Below are 21,145 nucleotides of genomic sequence, written 5' to 3'. Positions count from 1 at the left end.
CTGGCCGTCGCCGGCAGCTCGCCTTTCCGGCGTGTGCCGCCGAAAGATTGATAGATCGAGCGGTGGACAGCGATGGGGCGCATCGCGTCCGGAGAGTTGCATGTTTGCAGCCGCGTGGAAATTCTGGTGCATGATCGGGAGAGTGAGAGGATGCTCCATCGGGCGCTTTGGTTGGCGATGGATGGATAGGCTGTCGCATCGTGGATTCCTGGTGGCTATCTAGCAGTTCACCATGGAGTATATTGTTCCTTTTATTTTTGTTCGGGAATGTAGGTAGTGTATCCTTGATCTCATCCGAAGGCGGCTACTCCAAACAATTTGCCATATGGATAGTGGAATTGTGGCAAGTGCTCTTTACTTTTTATAGTATTATTGGATAAAATTCCGGGCATTTGCCACGGGAATATTGTTTGGCAGAGATGGAAATAAGGTGCAAATGAAAGAGATTTGTAGCCTTGATCAATCATAGAGAAAAGGCTATACACATTAGGCTATGGATTGATCATTCGAAGACATCACGCTGAGGGGTTATGGTACATGTATAAACTTTTTCTTTAACTCTATGAAAGTATATAGGATTTGGATATCCTTTGAGATTATTATCAATTTTATTGACCACATGGGTTATAACGTAGTGTTCAGATTCTCTAGTCTACTAGAACTAGAACCATGAGACTAGAGGGACGTGTAAACAATGTCCAGTTTGCTCTTTTAACGGATGCCAGCAAATAGTAGAGTTGTTCAAAAAAAAAAAAGTAGAGCAGTAGATTTAAAGGTTTGGTGTTGGTTCCACACCTAGCAAATCAGATCGAAGAAGAACAGAAAAGGACGAGCACCGACGTAAACAACGGAGTCCAACTGATTCCAACTTTACCACTGACGTTTGCTTCACACCTACCAGTGCTAAGGTGAGCAACAGAGCATATGCCGCTTTTTTAATTGAGTTAATTTCACTCATCACTTTTATTAGTATTAGCTACTAAAGTTTTACAATAAATTTAAGGTAACCCTATATTTTTATTTAATCACCATATATATTTATCATATTTGCATTCCGGACCCAGGTTGATAACATGGGTGCCACGCCAGCTTTGGCCCAAGAACAACACAGGAGAGGGGTGGTCTAATCCACGGTCAATCACGCACAAGGGACGCACAATTGGAAACGAAAAAATAAGCCATGGACAAAACCAATACGGGTGTGATCTAGGGGGGCTGCTAGTTGGCGCGTGCGCGTTAGCAGCGAGCACTCCTCCCTCCATTTAGTCTTAAGTAACTACATTAGTTAATGTACTTAACACTAATAATAGTAATTAGGAAAGATTCTGGAGATTTTTTTACAAACAGATTGAAATTTTTTTAAGTTAGATCTAAAAACTTTCGATTTAAGTTTCAAATTTTAAAAACTTTCAACTCAGATTTGAAAACTTTCAACTTGAGATTAAGTTTCAAATTTTAAAAACTTTCAACTCAGATTTGAAAACTTTCAACTTGAAATTTGAAAACTTTCAACTCAGATTTGAAAACTTTCAAGTCCAGAATTGAAAATTTTAAAAACTTTCAATTTGAGATTTGAAAACTTTCAACTCAAGATTTGAAAACTTTCAAGTCGAGATTTTGAAAACTTTCAAATCTAAGATTTGAAAATTTTGAAACTTTTCAAATCGGGATTTGAAAACTTTCAACTCGAGATTTGAAAACTTTCAAGTCGGGATTTAAAAATTTTCAAGTTCAGATTTAAAAATTTTCAACTCAAAAATTTTAAACTTTCAAACTCAAAACATGCTAGATAAAAAACCGAAAAAAGTGGGAAAAAGGTAAAAAAAAAAAAAAAAGTGGAGGAGACGCATGCGCGCCAGCACAGCGGCGCTGGGCCTTCTGGGCCTGAAACGCGCACCGCCGGCGCCGCGCGCGTATTAGCTTTTCCGGTGCTCTACGCCTCCTTTTCTCTTTTTGTTTAAATGGCCAACAAGAGGATTTCTGGCCCAGTAGCACATTAGCCCAATAAAAAATTATACATATAAACCTTATATTTTTACATATACATATATAACTTTGTACGTACAACATGTACATATAACTTCAAACAATTTTTTAAAATAAATTAGAAAAATAGACAAGGCAAAAAAATACGTGTGGGATGATAAGAAATGGCCTAGTAGGAAAACAAAGAGGCTCAATTTATACTCGATCTGCTGAATAAAGAAAGCTAAGTGACCATAAGCCTATAAAATGATTAGGGTGTGTTTAGTTCTTTGGGTGTAAAGTTTTTAAAGTATATGGACACACATTTGAAGTATTAAACGTAGACTAATAGCAAAATAAATTACAGATTTCGCATGTAAACCGCGAGGCGAATTTATTAAGTCTAATTAATCCGTCATTGGCAAATATTTACTGTAGAATCACATTGTCAAATTATGGTGTAATTAGGCTTAAAAGATTCATCTCGCAATTTACATACAAATTGTGCAATTGATTTTTTTCCCACATTTAATGCCTATACATGTGTCCAAACATTTGATGTGACGTTTTTGACTAAAAATTTTTTGGAATTAAACAAGGCCTAGTTAAAAAAGGAAAGGCCAAAACCGAGTGGGCCAAAAAGGAAATGGGCTGACCATTAGCCTTTTCGCACAGGAGAACCCACACGCGAAGTCAAGAGAGGAATCGCACGGGTAGCCGACTCAAGGGCTATGGCACTGATTCATCGGCCCATGTGCCATTCACTCGACAACAACATGGACTCAATGGCTCTCTGGCACCGATTCTTCGGTTATGTGCCCATCCACTCAACAGCAACATGGCCTCTATCAAGAAGGCTTTGTTTGGTTGCTCGGCCACAATCATTCTCCCTCCGCATAGCATTCCCCTATTAGCCATCGCTAGAAACCATCTTTATTGGGTGGACAAAAAAATACAATAGTCCCGGTTTAATAGAAACCGGGACTAAATATGATTTTTTTATCCCGGTTTAAAACTCTATCGGCTCTAGGTGATCTTTAGTCCTAGTGATCCTATTCCTCCTCTCTCTTACCCTCTCCCTCCTATTTCTGACCGAGACTGTCAGGGGGCCGAGCATTTTTAGGATTGAAAATTAATCTTTAGTCCTGGTGGGTAAAAATCCATACACAGTATATAATCCCCTAGGACTTATCCTCCCAAATTGCTCATCTTCCTATTCCTCTCCCTTATCCTTATCATATCCTTCCTATTCCTCCTCTCTCTTATCCTCTCCTTTCTATTCCTCTATCTTTTTTTTTGCGGGGCTATTCCTCCTCTATTGATGAGAGCAGATCGAGCGAGGCCAGCGGAGGGTGGTGGATGGCGGCGTGGCCGCGCGGCAGGTGGCGGCCTGCGCGGTAGCGGCCGGCTGGCACAGAGGGCCGCGCGGCAGGCAGCGACCTGTGCCTCTGCCGGATTTGAGATGTTTTTTTTATAGAATTTGTGATTCGGATCTTAGATGTAATTGATTTGTGTGTGATGTAAATATGTGATATATTTGTGATGATTTTTTTAGAACTTGTGATGTATTTTTTTAGAATTTGTGATGTATTTGGAGACGATCGATTTGAGGATTTGAAGATATCCTTTTGTTCTGTGATCTGTGATGATCGATTTGGGATTTCACGATCTGGGGATGATTCGAGGATAGAGTGAAATCAATATCCAATGTTTAAAACAATGGGAAAAAAAAGAAACTAGCAACCGGACCTGGCCTGGGTCCATCTTTAGACTTTAGTCCTGGTTGGTAACAATTTTTAATCCCGGTTATTTCACCCAAGACTAAAGATGGGCATCTTTAGTCCCGGATTCGTGATTCCGGTTGCATAACCGGGACTATAGGGGATTATCAACCGGGACCGATGCCCCTTTCTCCAGCAGTGCATGGATTAGTAGTTAAGAAAAAGTACGAATTAACCCCCTCCCCCCGAGCTACCGCGATCGACCGAATTATACCCCTAAACCCGAAAAAGACATCGTTCACCCCTAAACTTTCAATACTAGATAAAATACCCCCCCTCGACCGAATAACCGGGACTATAGGGGTTTATCAACCGGGACCGATGCCCCTTTCTCTAGCAATGCATTTCAAATGGATTAGTAGGTAAGAAAAAGTATGAATTAACCCCCTCCCCCCCCCCCCCGAACTATCGCGATCGACTGAATTACCCCCCTAAACCCAAAAAGTACATCGCTCACCCTTAAACTGTTAAAACCAGACAAATTACCCCTCTCGACCCAATCTAGAGCGGTTTTGTCCTACGTGGCGTACGCGTGGTAGTCTAGTCAGCATTTTATTTATAAAAAATATGGGACCCACCTGTTATACTCCTTTCTCACAAATGGTAGGGAACAATTCAAATGCATGTGGAATTTCAAATTCGTCATTGAAAAGAAAAAACAGAAATCATACAATTCATCTTATATCTTATATGGATTTATTTTTTCTTTTTGAGAAGATTGGTTTGGTACAAGTCGTATATGAGTGGGCCTAGTTAAAATCCAATGTCCAATAGGCTTCCAAGGTGGGCCGTGGGCGTGTATCACATGGTGGGAACTGGGCGCGTGTCCCATGCTGTCACGTGGCAGCTGACGCAATGCCACCGAAAGCGATCGGTGTCTGGTCGGCTGGATTTACTTGGACGCGGCGGCGTCACCGCCGTGGCCGTAGACGAAGCGCCTCACGACCCGGACCAGCTCGCTCCCGGCGTCGCCTAACGGCTCGACGGCGAAGAACCCGTGGTGCTGCCCCTCGAACTCCACCATCTCCACCTGCTTCCCCATCGCCCTCAGCCTCGCGGCGTAGTCCACGTCGCGGTCGCGCAGCAGGTCGAGCTGGGCGACCACCACGAGCAGCGGCGGCAGCGCGACGCCGTCCATCGCCGGGCTCTCCGGCCCGAACGGGTTGGCCAGCGGGTGGTCCCTCGTGGCGCCCCGCGGCAGCGCGAGGCGCCACCCCTGGTCGGAGAAGGGCAGCGTCAGGAACGGCCCCGGCGGGTACTCCGCCTCCGACCTCGTCCTCTCCTCGCCGCCGAAGTACGGGAACAGCAGCGCGCACCCCGCGACGCGCGCCGGGTCGACGGCGATCTGGCCCGACCCGAGGCGGAGGGCGACGTGGTGGACGATGCCCGCGCCGGCCGAGTCGCCGGAGACGAACACCCGGCCGAAATCCGCCGACTCCGCGAGCCATGGGTCGGCGGCGCCCCCGCTCGCCACGGCCTGGCCGCGCACCCAGGACATGGCGGTCGCCGCGTCGTCGTGGGCGGCGGGGAGGCGGTGCTCGGGGGCGAGGCGGTAATCGGCGGAGAGGACGAAGGCGGGAAGCTCGTGGGCGAGGCGGAGGCAGCACGCGTGGAAGTTATCCATCTCGAAGCTGCCGATGACGTACCCGCCGCCGTGGAAGTAGACGAGCACTGGGAGCTTCTCGCCGGCGACGGTAGCCGCCGGTGGCCTGTACACCCGCAGCTTGAGGCCGCGGCCGGCGTCGTAGACGACGTCCTTCCACTGGACGGTGGACAGCGCGGGAGGCAAGACCGGCGGAGGGAGGATGTTGTAGTCCTCGAAGCGGATCACCGTGCCGTCGCTGAAGAGCTGGAGGTTAGGGCCGCAGTCCTCGACGACGTACGGCGCCGGCGTGGTGGACGCCATGGCCGGCGAGCTCTCGCTTGGCGAAGTGGACTCAGGCAGCTCAGTTTGACTCATGCTGTAATCGACTCCTCGGCTCCACTACAGCTGGGAATGAGCTTTCCGGTACTATTTGTAGCAGGAGTAGCTAGTAGTAGTAATCGATTAGAACTTTGATGCAAGTGTGAGACGATTGGGTGGCGAAGCACGTGGATTTCGTTGAATAGTTGTCGAGGGCTAATTTCGACAGATTCATGATAATTGCTTGGCACCTACGGATGCGAAGTTGCTTGCTGACCACTGCAATTTTGATTTGGTGATTTGACTTTTCATCGTCATGCGATGTGAGTAGTGTACGACTGTACCGAGTAGCAGTGGCGGATCCACGCATATACTATATCTGCCGACTCCACCTGCCGACTCCACGGCTTTTTTGAAACACTTATAAGTCTTGATTTTTATATATAAATTCAGAAAAAACAGAGAAATAATTACACTAGAATACAAACTAGAAGTAATTGACCCTACAGGGTTAAATTTTTGGCTCCGCCACTACGGAGTAGCCCACTATTTTCTCGTTTGTTGTGATGACCCGGCGTGTCGAGCGCCAGATCTGTATGAATGCGTCAAGTGCAGCACATGCTGTCGTTGCCGCTAAGATCTGCGCCTGATTAGTGTTGAAAGATCTTTCTGCATTGCCCATATTGGATGGTCGTTGACGCAAGTTCGCTACGAACAACTGTTGTACTTAGAAGGCGTAGGCTCAGAGTAAATTTTAAACTCTAGCTCTTCTTTATTTATATGTCACTTAAATAGTTATAAACTTACTTTTAAAATATTAAGAAAATACAGCTAGTTAAAATATATTTACAATTTTTTTGTTCTAACATGTAAAACTTAAATTTTAACTACCATGTTTATGAAGTGACCAATCATATATTAATTTATTTTATTGATTCTTTTTAAAAAAACCTATTTAAGTGTCATATAAATAATGAAAAGATATTCCCTCAGAATTTTAGAATAATTTTTCAACATGATACTCTGTTCCAATAAAAATAAACTCTAGCTACGAAGTTGGACACACATGTTCAGTTCAGATACATAGCTAGGATTGGTTTATTTTTGGAATGGAGAGGGTAGGCTACATGGTTGACGACTCCTCCCTTTAGTGAAAGCTCAATAGTCAACATATTACAGGAGAGGTCAGATCACAGAACGAAAAATTGCAGTGGCTATCAAGCAACTTCACATTCGTATAGGCGCAAGCAATTAATTTCTAGTTCTTAGCTTCGATTACTATACAAACTACTCCATATTAGTATATCAACGTGCTGCGACAGCGCCCCGCATATTATTGTCGTGCCTAATTAATCAGCTCATTGTATATTAGCACCCGAAGTGATGATTTCTCCAAGCTGCAGGGTAATCGATTCGATTCGTCCTCTGTATGACTGTATTTAGCTTCAAATCAAACAGAGATGACTGAGTCGACCTCACCGGCCATGGCGATGGCATCCTCCACGCCGGCGCCGTACGTCGTCGAGGACTGCGGCCTTAACCTCCAGCTCTTGAGCGACGGCACGGTGGTCCGCTTCGAGGACTAGAACACCCTCCCTCCGGTACCGGAGTTGCGCCGCCCCCGCTGTCCGCCGTCCAGGGGAAGGACGTCGTCTACGACGCCGGCCGCGGCCTCAAGCTGCGGGCGTACAAGCCACCGCCCGCCGTCGCCGGGGAGAAGCAGAATCTCCCGGTGCTCGTCTACTTCCACTGCAGTGGGTACATACGAGCTTCCCGCCGTCGTCCTCTCCGCCGATTACCGCCTCCCCGCCGCCCACGGCGACGCGGCGACCGTCATGTCCTTGGTGCGTGACCAGGTCGTGGCGATCGGCGACCCCTGGCTGTCGGAGTCGTCGGCGGATTTCGGCCGGGTGTTCGTCTCCGGCGACCAGGCATCGCGTCTCGCGCTACCGCAGCTGGGATGAATTCGCGTTCAGTGGCTAAAAAAATGTGGGGATTTTCCTGCATTCGTTGCTGCTGCCGGCGGCGATGATGGTGAGGCTACGGCCGCGTGGAACACAGATGGAGCATATGCGCGGGATGGCGGCGGAGCAGGTGGTTCCAAGGTTTTGACGCCGCGGAGAGAGTGCGATGACTCGACCCGAACAGGGTGTAATCGATTCATGGCTTCAATAGTCTCTAACTGAAAACTGCAGAGCAAGGCGAACTTAAGCTCCTCAAGCAATGAAGCATCTGACGAAAATGGGGAGAAGAACAGCAGTGCACGACTCACTGAATTCAAAGTTTCAGACAACTCAGCGTACTTTCAAAGACTATTTGATACTCTCTCCGTTGACTTTTTTGACAAAGATCTGACCTTTCGTCTTATTCAAAAAATTTATGTACTTATAATTTATTTTATTGTGACTTGATTTATCATCAAATGTTCTTTAAACATGACATAAGTATTTTTATATTTACATAAATATTTTGAATAAGACGAGTGGTCAAACGTTGGTTATAAAGTCAACGACGTCATACATTAAAATATGGAGGGAGTATTAAACATTGTCAGTGGAAAGCGAGGAACAATTCACTGAATGAAAATAAAATTTCAGATAACACTTACTTTCACATATCTAAACTACCTAGCAGCCTAGTACTAATTGAATCTTGCAAATGTTGGTTTGGTAGTCTGGAAGCATCATATTCAGCATAAGTCAGCTAATAAACCACATTCAGAGAAAGGGAGAAACTACCAGGCTACCAGTGATAATTTTTTTTTTGGACACATGGCGGCATCATAACATATAAGTCAGGGAAACATAAGTAAGATTTGAAGTAACATCCCCATCCCCAAATATGATTTAAGTTTATGCCAGCCAACACTAGCATAAGATTTTCTTCTTTTCCCTAATTAGACCCATTCTTTTCTCTTCAAATATAGATGGACCTCATTTCAGTCGAATGGCTGTTACATCTGGCCCAAAATCTACAATTGCATCTGCAGCCATCCGATGAAGATTTGCACATAGAAGTCTTGCAAATTTTTTTACTTACGGGGCTTTATCATGCACATTCAGCAACTTTTTTACTTACGGGGCTTTATCAGGTAAGGCAAAGGCATTACTAGCAGGGGAGGCAGGGATATTAGGTGGGGAGACAACAGTGGCAATGGCAGCGGGGGAGACAGTAGGAGCAACAGTAGAGAAGGCAACAGCTGCAGTAGGAGGGAGATAGCTTGTGAGGTCGGAAGGCACAACAACTGGGGCATAGCTGTAAGCCGAAGGAATGGGTGCGGAAGAGAGAAGCGTGGCACTAAGCATATCGACACGAAGGAAATGTCGCACATTGCTGGGTAGGACAACTCCTGAGGCACTGAGATCATACTCGCCAAGCATAAAGCAAATGACATGCTCCTCGTGCATGCTCAGCACAGGATACATGGCCGCCATGTCCATGGGTAAATTAGCAGCCAAGAATGCAGGTTGTGTCCACAATGTCTTAAGATTTAGGACATGCTCCTTCACCCAAATCTTAGCATACACCTCCAGCCGCCATACGGTCACCTTGGGGGCACCACGTTTGACGCATCCGCGGAAGTGCATAGAGACGAACTTGATAGAGTTCCCAGTGCAGCCCACGGTACGATATGCTTGACGCTCTGCCATCGTCCAACTATGCGGGGTGAACTTGAGGCAATCTAGAGGAAGATCGATGGAGTCAAAGCCTACATCCTTGACGTCGTCAGAGAGCAGGTCAGCGCAGGTGCAGAACAAGATGCCGTGCATCAGATCCACCCAGAAGGCATGCCCCTCAAAGGAGAAGGCCACATCAGCTGAGAACGCACTCTTGTCCGCCATCCACTGTTGGGGAAGGTTGGCATTCTTGATCAGCTTCCATGGTGAGATCGACGATGATGGCCGCCATTGGTAGATAACATCTGGCCAGCTGATCACAGGCATGTCTCCCGGCTTGTCAACCACCCCCATCTTGCCCAGAAGGGCTAGAGCATAGGACCCATCATCAACAGCAGCGTGAGGGCGCGCGATGAGAACTTGAGTGGTATGGGCCATCCCATCGGGGCTAGATAGGCTAGATAGCGCCGGGATCATGGAGAGGGTCTTGCCAATGGTGTCGTAGATGAGGTAGGCACCATCAATCTTGTCAGGAAAGGTGAGGTCGAACACAAGCAAATTCCTGTCCATGGCATGGAGGATGGGGAAGACGGCCTTCTCCTCCTCGTCTCCTCCCAGCGTCATCGTGAGGAAGGACAGATTTGGCGCATCGGTGACGCGCGCTTGGACCTTGACGTACTCCATCATCGACTCGGTGTCGATACCATCGACCAAGTCGCTGTCGTCGAATCCCCAAGCCCGCTTGCTTTCGCAGACCAGATCCATGCTCAGCAGCCCTTGCTTCTTCGCGTAGTCGCCGTCGATGAAGTTGGGGCAGTGTACCTTTTGGAGCAGCAAACACCAGGAAGGAGGAGTCGAAGTCCGAGACATGATCGCGAATCCGGCGAATCGACCAAGGTACTTGCGTGGGGCGGCGGCGCCCCTCCCACCAAGGGTTGCGTGGACGACCTAGGCAGCGGCAACGGCAACGGCGGCGGCGAGGGTTTCTTTTTCTTTCGTCTCTTTCTTTTTTTTTTCTTTTCTTTTGTTGTTGCGGGAGAGGAGGAGAGACGGGGCACATCCCGATTTATTTTCTATTTTTATATTTCACAGGTGACTGAACGGAACGGAGGAAGGAGGGAGACCGAATCGGTTAGCGTCGTTGGATGTGGGACGACACGGATCAACGCATTTGTGGTCGGCGACGCCATCGACACCCGCCGCGTCCGCGTCGAGCGCCTGGAGCTCGAGCTACGCACCGCGATCGCGATGACCAGGTGCGAGGAGCGCGACCAGGCGCTGTACGCGCGCCGGTTGACGTCGTTCCTCGCCGCGCGCGGCCGGAGCTGTTCGGCCGCGTCGCGAGCCTCACCCTGCACAACCTGTTCCCTCTTCACCGCCGAGCCGTCGTCGTCGCCGTAGGTGGTGATCATCGAGGCCATGCCGCCGAAGCTTGCGGACGCTGTCGCTGCGCGGGTGCAAGATGCGGATCGACGCCGCGCTGAGGATCGACGCGCCGCGGTGGCGGCTCGTGGCCCTCCAGATCGTGCAATGCTGGTTCTCGCTGGAGATGGCAACTCACCGTCGGGGGTCACCTCTGCGTCCCCGTTACCACGATGATAAAATTTCACCATCTCCGCCCCGTCAACCATTTTAAATTGCATACTATTCAAAATCAACCATCTCCATAATTATAGGACTTATATATTTAGAATAAGATATCAGGATATCCTGATCCAGGTGCCCCTGTATGCAGTACTACGAGGGGTTTGTTAACTACGTAAAATAACTAATCAACTATACAACCAAGCATAAGAGAGGTCATCCATGCGCTTGCTTGGTCTCGATTTTCTCTCCATCAATGACTGCGATCTGCTAGCTGCCATTGACTTCGTTCTCCAAAGAAGTGAGAGTTAAAAAAATACAAAGTTGATTACAACGACATAAAAAAGTTGAACTTAGCCTGTGTCAGAGCAGCAGACCAAGGGCGGGACTGAGGTGGTGTTTGAATCCAGTGACTTAACTTTAGTATCTGTATTTAGACACTAACTAATTACATAAATATAAGCTAATTTGCGATATAAATTTTTTAAGCCTAATTAATTCATAATTAGAGAATGTTTACTGTAACATCATATAGGCTAATCATGGATTAATTAGGCTCAATAGATTCGTCTCACGAATTAGTCCAAGATTATTGATGGGTTTTATTAATAGTCTATGTTTAATATTTATAATTAGTGTCCAAACATCCGATGTAATAGGGACTTAAAAGTTTTAGTCCCATCTAAACAGGGTCTGAGGCCTTGTTTAGATCTAAAAAATTTTGGCTAAAAAGTCACGTCAAATGTTTGAACATATGCATGAAGCATTAAATGTGGGGAAAAAACCAATTACACATTTTGCATGTAAATTGCGAGACGAATCTTTTGACCCTAATTACGCCATGAGTTGACAATGTGGTGCTACAATAAGCATTTACTAATGACGGATTAATTAGGCTTAATAAATTTGTCTCGCGGTTTACATGCAGAATTTGTAATTTGTTTTGTTATTAGTCTACGTTTAATACCTCAAATGTATGTCCGTATACGTCAAAAACTTTACACCCAAAGAACTAAACGCACCCTGAGAGGAAAAAGAACCATTAAAAGAGTCGAGAGAACTAGATGAACTACTCGCAACAGTCGGGGAAGATCCCAGCTTCTCTCCAGATAGCGGCTTCCTCTTTGATGTCTTCTACTAACAGTTCAGGTGATTTGTGCCGCTGCGCCCCTCGCATTTCTTTCCTTCCAAACCTGCCAGCAGGTCAACATGAAAATGTTGTTGAACGGAGCCCTGTAGCTCGGCCGAAAACGCAATCTGGCCTGCAGCCACTATTCTGAAAGTGGTTTGCCTTCGTCGCTGGGAGTGTGAAGTCAACATTTTTTTTAAACTAAACCGGCAGGAGAACTGCCAATTATATTTTCAATAAGCCGGAGTAAAAACCCTAGACGGGTTAAAAAAAAGAAAAAACAACCACCGGCTGGCTGAACAGCTGCACAGCACACGCCACAACTCACTAACAACTAAAACCACTGACGGAGTCTAACATAGAACGTCGTTACCAAGCTTGACCGAGACAGCAAAGGGGTTCCGACATTGCAACCGTGTCATCGTTGCCGAGCTTATCGCCTAGAGACACAGCAGCTCCGACTTCAAACCGGTTGCATCATCCATACCTAACTCGCTGTCAATGGCCAAGTGGCTTCAACTTCCCACGAAGAACATCAGCCAAAGCCGTCTAAACGCCACATCCTATTCACGGCCAACAACAATACCCCTAGAACGAGAATGCAACGTGTCATCGTTGCCCAGCTTCGTCACCCCTACGAAGCAGCTCCGACTTCACCTAGCAAACACAAACAAGGAGCAAAGGTCGCCCACCGCAAAACAAAACGTGGGACTAGAAAGCGCAGGCCTCGTCAAAACCAAGGACTGAAAAGCTTCGAAGCCAATGCATAGACCATTAACGACATTCTTGCACGAAAAAGTTTCTCCAAAGCGGTGCCTCCAAGGAGGAAACGACGTGGACCGCCGCCACCACTCGTCCGGAAGCCGGAGCTAGGTTTTCACCCGGAGAACGGTAGGGAAAGGAGAGGGATCAACGCCAAAACGACGCCTCCAAGGAGTAGAACGACGCCAAAAGGCGTCGCCGTCGTTAGCCGGCCAATGGCACGGCAAGGCTTTCACCGGCGATTTCCCGTCCAAACCCACACAACCAATCCGCACAAGAATGATTGACGCCGGTCGGCTACATCGTCCCTTCGGCAATCAGTCCTAGGCCACTGCCCACAGTTTCGACAGACTCGCCGGACCAACCGCAGCACTCGCCCTCCTGCCGCGACCACCCATGCCTCCTGCTGCCCTCTGACCGCTGCCCTCGTCGACGCGTCGTCCACCGCAGAGAGCCACAGGAGGGGATCCGGCCTCCCTCGCCGGAGAGGCCAGATCCGGACTGGGGGTGCCGGTGGCGAACTGGGGGGAGCCAGAGTCGGCGGCGCCGTGCGCAGCCAGGCCCATGCCTTTCCCACCGCCAGCGCCGCCTCCGCCGTCCCGTCATCATCGCCGCCGCCGCCGCCTCCTCTGCCCCGCCGCCCCGGAGCCGGCCTCCTTCGATGGCCCAGCTGCAGGCGTTGGATCCAGCTTGGAGGGAGCCAGATCCGGCGGCGCCCAGCCGATTCGCTGCCTCGTCCCCGCCGCCGGCAACGTCGCCTCCTCCGCGACTGCCCCAGCCGGCGCTGCGTCAGCCACCGTCGGCCTTCTCCACCAGCGCCACGACTGCCCCAGCCGGCGCCTCGTCCTCCTCTGATGCGGCGTGGCCGGCGCCGCTCCGTCCTGATCTGGCCGCCGGGGGGGGGGGGGGGGGGCAGATCCGCTAACGACGACGCCCGCACTGCCACCTCCGGCCGTCGGTGGCGCCGGAGCCGCCTCGACGTGTCGCCGCCCCTCCGCCTGTTTCCCGTCGGCGCCCCAACCGCCGAGTGTTGGAGGGGGTAGAAGGCCCGGCCGCCGCCGTCATTGCCGCCGTCCGGCTTTGCCGGCGGCTGCTCGGGCGGCGGCGAGGCGGAGGAGGCGAGGGAGAGAAGGCCGGCGGCGGGGTGGCCTCGAGTCGCCTCCCGTGTCGCCCTGGAGCGGAGCGACACGGGGGTCCGGAACTGAAGTCAACATTGATCCATAGCCTCATCAATCGCCACAGTTTGCCCTTCTTTTAGGTACTAGTGGAAACAGATGGTGCGCCATATAACAAATTTGATGTCCATGAATCCATCTATCAGTCCAAAACCGAGTACGGGTACCAGTATCAACCTCTTAAATTACTGCCATAGAGAAGAAAGCATGGGCACACTGATGAACTTGAATAGAGAAGGCCGGCCAATGGCGATTTGGCTCTCTCTCTCTCTCTCTCTCTGTTTTTTTTTTTTTTTTTTTTTGGGTGCAGCCACAACCATCTCAGCCGTGATGCGGTGATGCCCAGCCAGCCAAGATTTTGAAGGTTGGAGATGCCTGCCAAATTCGAAGGACGATAAGTTTATTCCAAGTCACAAGAGAATGCTCACCTTTAGCATCGTTTTGTTCTCTCCAAAGAAAACCCCTCCGAATCTTATCAATAGCCTTGTTGGCCCATGGCGGAAGCTCCATAGTCATTTCCACTCAATTCTTCCATGTTTGTGTTTCACTTTTCTTGTTAGTGTTGACGTTGGTCTGAACGGTTTTTAGCTTGAATTTCGATCGCAAAATGTCAGTTGTTATATTCTGCTGTCTGCATATGCAGTGTTCCTGCTAAGCCAGAAATGGTGTCTCAACGGGTGAAGACTATTTGAAATGGGACCTTGTTTTGGTGCCCTTCGGATGCTTAAATCGGACGGGGTTTCATTTTGTATGATACACTCCCTATACATTTTGGCAACATCTGTGGGTGCGTTCCTTAAATTTTTCAGCCAGAGTTGTGAACGCTTTAGTTGATCTGGTAAGCAGAAAACAAAACAAAGCTACTGAGGAAACCAGTTTTACTAAGACAGACCAAAGCTACCACAGCAATAAGCTCTTGCCGAATCTTTTTGTTTGTAATAAAGATATGGTAACAAATATGGGAAAAAGGGATGGGAAATGCCCATATAATAAAACTCAAAACGCACACTGCTCAACTGCACGGGTGAGAACCCAGAATACTTCAACTTGCATAAGTTTTAACCACATGGAAACATTGTTAAACATCAAAACTCATAAGCTACTACAGCATAGTGTTCCCACAAGTTTAAGAGGTTCACAAAGACAGAAAAGGCAGTGCATATAATCCTCCTCACTCTCGTTCTTTGCAATGTTGAAGTACTACAGCTCATAGACATTCCAAGGAGCAGGTGCCTGATAAAATAACAAACGCAATTGAGTTAAACAAAATAATTAGGTAAATATTGTGATGCAAGTATAAAAGCATTACATAGTAGGAGCTCAAACATAATAAATATTATGAAAATCATTCCATAGGATTCCTTTTGTTGGAAAAGGAATTATGTTTCTACTAACAATTCAGGATTAAGCAGCGAAACAGCGCAACGTCGCCGTTCTCCATTCGTCATCCCATTCTTTTTTCGCACGTCTTGGTTTCTGTCCATATTGGTAGTTGTAGCGGCGTGGTGTCTGTTTCCCACACGCAACACTTGGTCTTTCCGTTTCGATGACACGACACACGAGTATGGAGATGCGATCGATCGATGTGGGAGGCGGTGAAGCTGAACAGGGGGAGAACCCTCGTTGGCCGCAGCAATCAGTTCAACCACCATCATTCCATGTCTACCGCTCCCTTCTGCTCGTATTTGCTGCCATGCCAATCAATGCCGCGGCTTCATTGCGCCACAATGTTTGCTTCATGTCAAGGCTGGGCGGGGCAGTTGAACTCGCCGTCCACACTCGCAGGGACAGCAACAGAGAGGCATGACTAATCCACTGAGAAGGCCAAGAAGCATGAATTGGAACTACAGCAGTTTGATCGAGCAGCTGATAGAAGAGGGGAGAGCATCAAAAGCACAGCTTAAAGAGAAATAAACACTGTGATTACTACTTGCAGAGTGAACTCGATCAAACTAGCCCTTGGATGTGATGGACATGTGTGCGAATTAACACTCTTGCAGCGAAGAAAATACGCAGCTCAAGCAGAGTCACTTAAAAGAAAGAAAAAAGCACATTTTTAAATTCAGGAACACAAGCCACCAGCCCATTAAAGCTGAACTTGAACACGCATTAACAAAACTGTAAGTGGCAGAAGATGAAAACAGGAATCTGATTGATCGATGGATGCTTGAGAAGATGAAGGATGCAGTTGCAGACTTACAGAGAGGCTTAATAGCCCTAGTGAGGTACCTTATTTTTCGTCTACTAAAGCTGCAGCTTTCTAGCATGTAGTGTTGCAAGTGTTCAAGTGTTATTTTCCACTTTTGCTCAAAAGTATGGCTGAGAAATGTTTTTGCATGCTATGTAGAATATATCCCCAATCCCCCCCCCCCCCCAACCCACACACACACACACACACACATTCTTTAAGCGTATCTACAACCAGAGATACTTCAAGTACCATCATGGTTTCCATGACATCACAAAGAAGACTTGGTGCATTATATTTTACCATCTTTTTTTTTTGGCGAGACTACATTTTACAATCTGCAATTGCATTTTAATAGTAATCTACTATGTCAGGATATTTCAGTTTTGGTTTACTACTATTTGTTGTCTTCGAAAATGTGTTTTTAAAAACAGTTTCCAAATATTTGCCCCTTGGTTATTCGGAAATGAACAATTGATCAAGGCAGCTGAATCCTTTATGTGCTGTACATAATGTTCAGATTTCTGTAACAGCAGTGGGAGTAGAACTAATAACTAAATTCAAAGATGATTGTTTTAAGTAGCCATGGCCAAAAATCATTTTTATTATGCTTTACGTTGAAAATTGTTCCCCCGGTAACATGATATACTGGATATAGATTGTGTATATTTGTTCTTATTTAAGCAAAGTTTCCATTGAAATGTTACCTATGACAATAAGACTGTCTTCACACGTTGCAACACACGGGCAATTTGCTAGTAATTAGGTAAATATTATGATTCAAGTATAAAGGCATTCCATAGGAGCCCAAATATAATAAATATTATGAAAAGCATTTCATAGGATTCCTTTTGTCGGAAAAGGAATCCTATTTCAACTAATAATTCAGGATTAAGCAGTAACTACCTAAGCAGACAATACCATCAAAATAGGGAATTATTAAGTGGATTAAGGTCAAGCCTACTACATATTCATTTTTCTGTCAGCCACTCAGCCTCTCCAGTACTTCATTGTACACATGATTTAGGACAAAATATTTGCACTTTAATTTGAGCAAGTGACTAAGTACCATATAAACAGAACAATAAGAAATAGAACAATTTGCAGATACCAAGATTTGCAATTTCAGTACAAGGTAAGTTTATCAACACATGCAAATAAAAACTAAGCCATCTGTAGAATTTCTTCTGTGAATTAAGGAATATTTCTTCACCTTAAACTAGTAATTTTGTAATTATCAGCATAACAAATTCACAGAGCAGCTCTCCCTTGTAACAATTCTAACAAAGTAACATTGCCAGGAGTGGACTCACCATTTGCACATGAATCCGCCGTAGGAGTCGACTCAGCCTTCCACTGCAAGCCAGAGAGGCAGCAGGCGAGAAGAGTCAGGCTCCCATCGGATGGCCTAATAAGCCAAAGAAAAAGCCAAAATTTGAATTTTCAAGCTTAATTTTGAGATTGATTTTGAGATATTTTCAACGTAGTTTCTTTTTCAACATTGGCTTTTAAGTCACAAAGAACACATTTATAAAAGTTCTACCCACAAATTCATTTTTATTTCCTAATAAGCCGTTTTGGCTTATTAGGAAATAAGCCAAACGATGGGGACCTCAGGTGTCCAGGCCCAAGGCCGAGCCCCGGCCTCGGCCCTGGCCCCGAACTCGGCCCCAGCCCCGGCCCTGGCCAGCAAGAGGCGGGAGAGTGACCTGGCCCCGCCCTCGGCCCTGGCCCCTTTCATTGCCAGAAGGAGAGGCGACAGGTGGACCAAGAGGGGGGGTATCAGAATCAGAAGGGATATAGCAGGTGAAATCGGAAGACAAGATGACGGGCGCCAAAGTATAGGGTGAAGGGATGGGTGCATATGAGAGAATTGTCCCGTTGAACATGTTGACGCGAATAGAGTAGGACACCTTGTATGGTATGATGATCCCAGTGCTACCCAGTTTGTATTTGCCCAGCATGAGGCAGATGACATCCTCCTCCACGGTGTTGATGATTGGGTGCATTAGGGTCATGTCCCTTGGCAGATTGGGATTGGCACCGGTGAACTCTGGCTGCTTCCACAGATGCTTCTGTGTGACCATATATTGTTTCACCCAAGTTTTGCTACTAAAATGTAGCCTCCACACTGTTACCCTCCGATTGCCATGAAATAGCTGGAAGTCGATGGAAACAAACTTGATGGATCCCCTGGAGCAGCCCATGGTCCGGTAAGCTTCAGGCCCTGCCAGCGTCCCGGTGAACCGGACGTCAGCTTCAGCCTGACAGCACGTCGGCAGGTCAGTGAAGCCCACGTTTACACAAGTGACGCTGTGTGAGAAGAGGTCGCTGCTTCTGCAGAATAGGACGCCGCACAGGAGATCCGCCCAGAAAGCGTGGCCTTGAAACGAGAAGGTCACGTCGGCCAGGAAGGTGGTTGCTCCCCCGCTCTCCAGCCAGTCGCCGGGGAGATTGGCCGTCTTGGTCAGATCCCACGGCGAGGGCGAGGGCGAGGGCGAGGGCGAGGACGAGGACGAGGGCGAAGACGAGGACGAAGGCCGCCAGATAGCGAGGACGTTTTGCCAGGTGACGAGGTCTTCTCCCTTGACCACCGGCTTGTGTACTCCGGCGACCAACGGCTTTTTGCCCATGAGGACCAACGCGTACGGATCATCCTTGGCGTAGCGGCGGACGATGAGTGGTCGGGTAGCAAGGGTCATGTCGAACTCGAAGCGGGGAGGCTCGGAGGGGAGCACGGAGAGCGCCTTGCTGATGGTGTCGTAGATGATGTAGATGCCATCAATTTCATTGGGCAAGCGGGAGAAGAACACGATCAAGTTCTTGTCCACGGCATGGATGGCAGGGAACAATCCCTTCTCTGTTTTCAGGACCAGTGAGGAAAAATCTGGGGGGTTGGTAACAAGAGCTTGCAGCTTCATGCACCCAATCGACGATTCGGCGTCGAAACTAGGGAATCCCCACGACTGCGTGCTCTTCAAGTTGATGTCGAGGGGCAGCAGCGATCGCTTCTTTGCGTAGTCCCCGTCGTCGATGCCATGGCGCAGTCGTCCGCCGAGCAGCAGGCACCAAGGAGGAGCCAAAGGCTGTTGGGGCATGATCGCGAATCCGGCGGACCAACGGGGAGACCTAGCTAGATTAGGGTTTTTTGCGTGGATATCTCGATCTCGATCTCGATAGAACCAAGGCAGGAGGCGGCGTGGGCAAGGGGAATCCCCAATTTTTTACTAGGTCACAGAGGCAAAGCGTCCGGATGCTACACGACAAACGCCGTTGGATGCTACACGACACGGATCAAAGCGCTTATCAACGGTGGATGCGTGATAGATGCTAAAATGGACCGCCCGGCCCAGCCACGACCGGGCCTAGGCCGAGGTGCCCACGGGCTGCATCCACGGCCCAATAAGACTCGAGTCGTACCGGGCCGATCCGAAGGCACGACAGCCCATCGTGCTTCTACAAAGAAAAGTATATTTTTCTCCCTCATCTCTTTAGGCTATGTCTTGTATGGCTTGAAATAAGTATATTTTTTTGTCCCTCTTTATCTTTGGACAGTGCCTGCAATAAGTTCATCTAAGGTCCCTTAACTTGTCGACGAATCTGATTTCCGTACTTCAACCGGAAAACCAGATACAACGGGTCCCTCAACTATTAAAACCGATGCAGATGAGGTCCCTCGACGGTTTAGATGGCGGTTTTGGCTTACGTGGAACCTACGTGGTTAATTTCACTCGGTCTTCATCTGACGTGGTGCTTACGTGGCAATTCGATCCCGAAAAATAATAAAACCCATGGGACCCACATGTCAGTTTCACACACAAAACAATGAAAAATGGTGGGACTCACGTGGGCCCTACATATGATCCTCACTCCTCCCTTCTTCCTGCTATCCACTCTCTCTTCTTCCCTACAATGTGGACTGGCCTGGCGAGCAGAGTGGCGCAATGGCGGCCGGAGCAGCCGCGCGCGAAGCCAACGGGGCGGCGACGCGCAGAACGGCGGCAATCAGTCAGGCCTCACGGGCAGAGGAGCGTGGCCACCGCCACAGGCCCCCCCTCTCTCCACGGCGTTCAGGTCATGGTTGTGGCCACTCCCTTCGCGCTGCAGCCGCGTGGGGACCTCGTCCCTTCCGCCACCACTCCGCGTGACACTAGCGACGTCCGGGGTGGGGTTGCGGCGGTAGTAGTGGAGGGAAGGGAGAGGGGCACCGAGGATGATGCTAAACTCGCCGGTGGCGCCGGCGTAGCGAGCATCACCTCTAGGCAGAGGAGGAGCTTGAGCTCCGCTTGTGCTGCTGCGTGGGGCGGTGACTGTCGACGTTTGATGTCACGACTACGGTATTTGGACAGTATGAGGATCGTTGGTGCTAGGATATACGCGAGACTGAGATAAAAAAGACGGAGACAGGGATTTTTATACAGGTTCGGGCCCCTGAGCTATCAGGTAATAGCCCTACATCCTGTTGGCCGGAGCCGATGTTGCTTTTTATTCACCATAACCACACCAGTACAATATGTGGGGTAGCCTATCTAACTGTTGTCGACATGGCGGTCTAACGATCTGACTCGTAGTCGACAACAGGGTAGCCTTCCTCCTCGAGCTCGCGCCCGACGAAATCAGAGACAGTGCTAGATCCCTATGGCCGGCCTCTGAAGGTACCGGATAGGGTCGATCCAGGCGTATCTCTGATGTCGATATCCGGCGGCTTGTCTTGGCGTATGTTGGCTTGTATGTTGTAGCTTCTGGTGGTTGTATGTTGATTGTGTTGGTTCTCCCTGGTGGGTGTACCATGGTTGTTCTCTTCCCTTCCTAGGGGTATACCCATAGGTGTCCCCTTGTCTAAGTAGAACTAGGGAAACCAATATGGATACAATCCGAGTAGTACTTGTCGTTTCTATGTAGAACTCTGGTTGTCTTTCCTTATCAGAACTCCTCCTATATCTGAAGATTGTTTCCGTATAGGACATGGTATGTGGTGGGTCATGCCGAGATTTAGTCAACTACTATTAGATATGTGGTATCCATAACCATGACAGCGACG

At 48.3% G+C, this 21,145-nt stretch overlaps 2 protein-coding genes across 3 annotated transcripts; both read right to left on the bottom strand.

Annotated features, from left to right (window-relative positions):
- Positions 1-4,366: 4,366 nt before the first annotated feature.
- LOC127765920 (probable carboxylesterase 15) lies at positions 4,367-5,745 on the bottom strand. The gene has a single exon (XM_052290896.1). The coding sequence runs from the start codon at positions 5,704-5,706 to the stop codon at positions 4,639-4,641; it is 1,068 nt and encodes a 355-aa protein (XP_052146856.1). The 5' UTR covers positions 5,707-5,745; the 3' UTR covers positions 4,367-4,638.
- Positions 5,746-14,687: 8,942 nt separating this feature from the next.
- On the bottom strand, positions 14,688-19,363 carry LOC127767602 (uncharacterized). 2 transcript variants are annotated; one of them, XR_008016490.1, is made up of 2 exons: positions 17,418-19,362; positions 14,688-15,149 (listed from the first exon to the last, which is right to left on the bottom strand). XR_008016490.1 is itself a non-coding variant. In XM_052292987.1 (2 exons), exons 1-2 carry the CDS (start codon positions 19,200-19,202, stop codon positions 15,117-15,119), a joined length of 1,218 nt encoding a protein of 405 aa, XP_052148947.1. In that variant the 5' UTR covers positions 19,203-19,363; the 3' UTR covers positions 14,688-15,116. The 2 variants fall into 2 exon arrangements, 1 of the variants encoding a protein (XP_052148947.1); XM_052292987.1 differs by having other exon boundaries at positions 18,018-19,363.
- Positions 19,364-21,145: the final 1,782 nt, after the last annotated feature.

The sequence above is a fragment of the Oryza glaberrima genome, chromosome 3 (assembly GCF_000147395.1).
Source record: "Oryza glaberrima chromosome 3, OglaRS2, whole genome shotgun sequence".
NCBI lineage: Eukaryota > Viridiplantae > Streptophyta > Magnoliopsida > Poales > Poaceae > Oryza > Oryza glaberrima.
Note: the sequence above shows the minus strand (reverse complement) of the source record. Positions and strands in the feature narration are given on the sequence as shown.

Bases quoted from the DNA above. Each gene is read 5' to 3' on its own strand.
- LOC127765920 (XM_052290896.1), bottom strand. From the start codon at position 5,706: ATGAGTCAAACTGAGCTGCCTGAGTCCACTTCGCCAAGCGAGAGCTCG.
- LOC127767602 (XM_052292987.1), bottom strand. From the start codon at position 19,202: ATGCCCCAACAGCCTTTGGCTCCTCCTTGGTGCCTGCTGCTCGGCGGA. The intron at 15,150-18,017 runs GTGTCCTACTCT...TTATTTTATCAG, and splicing joins GGATCATCATACCATACAAG to GCACCTGCTCCTTGGAATGT.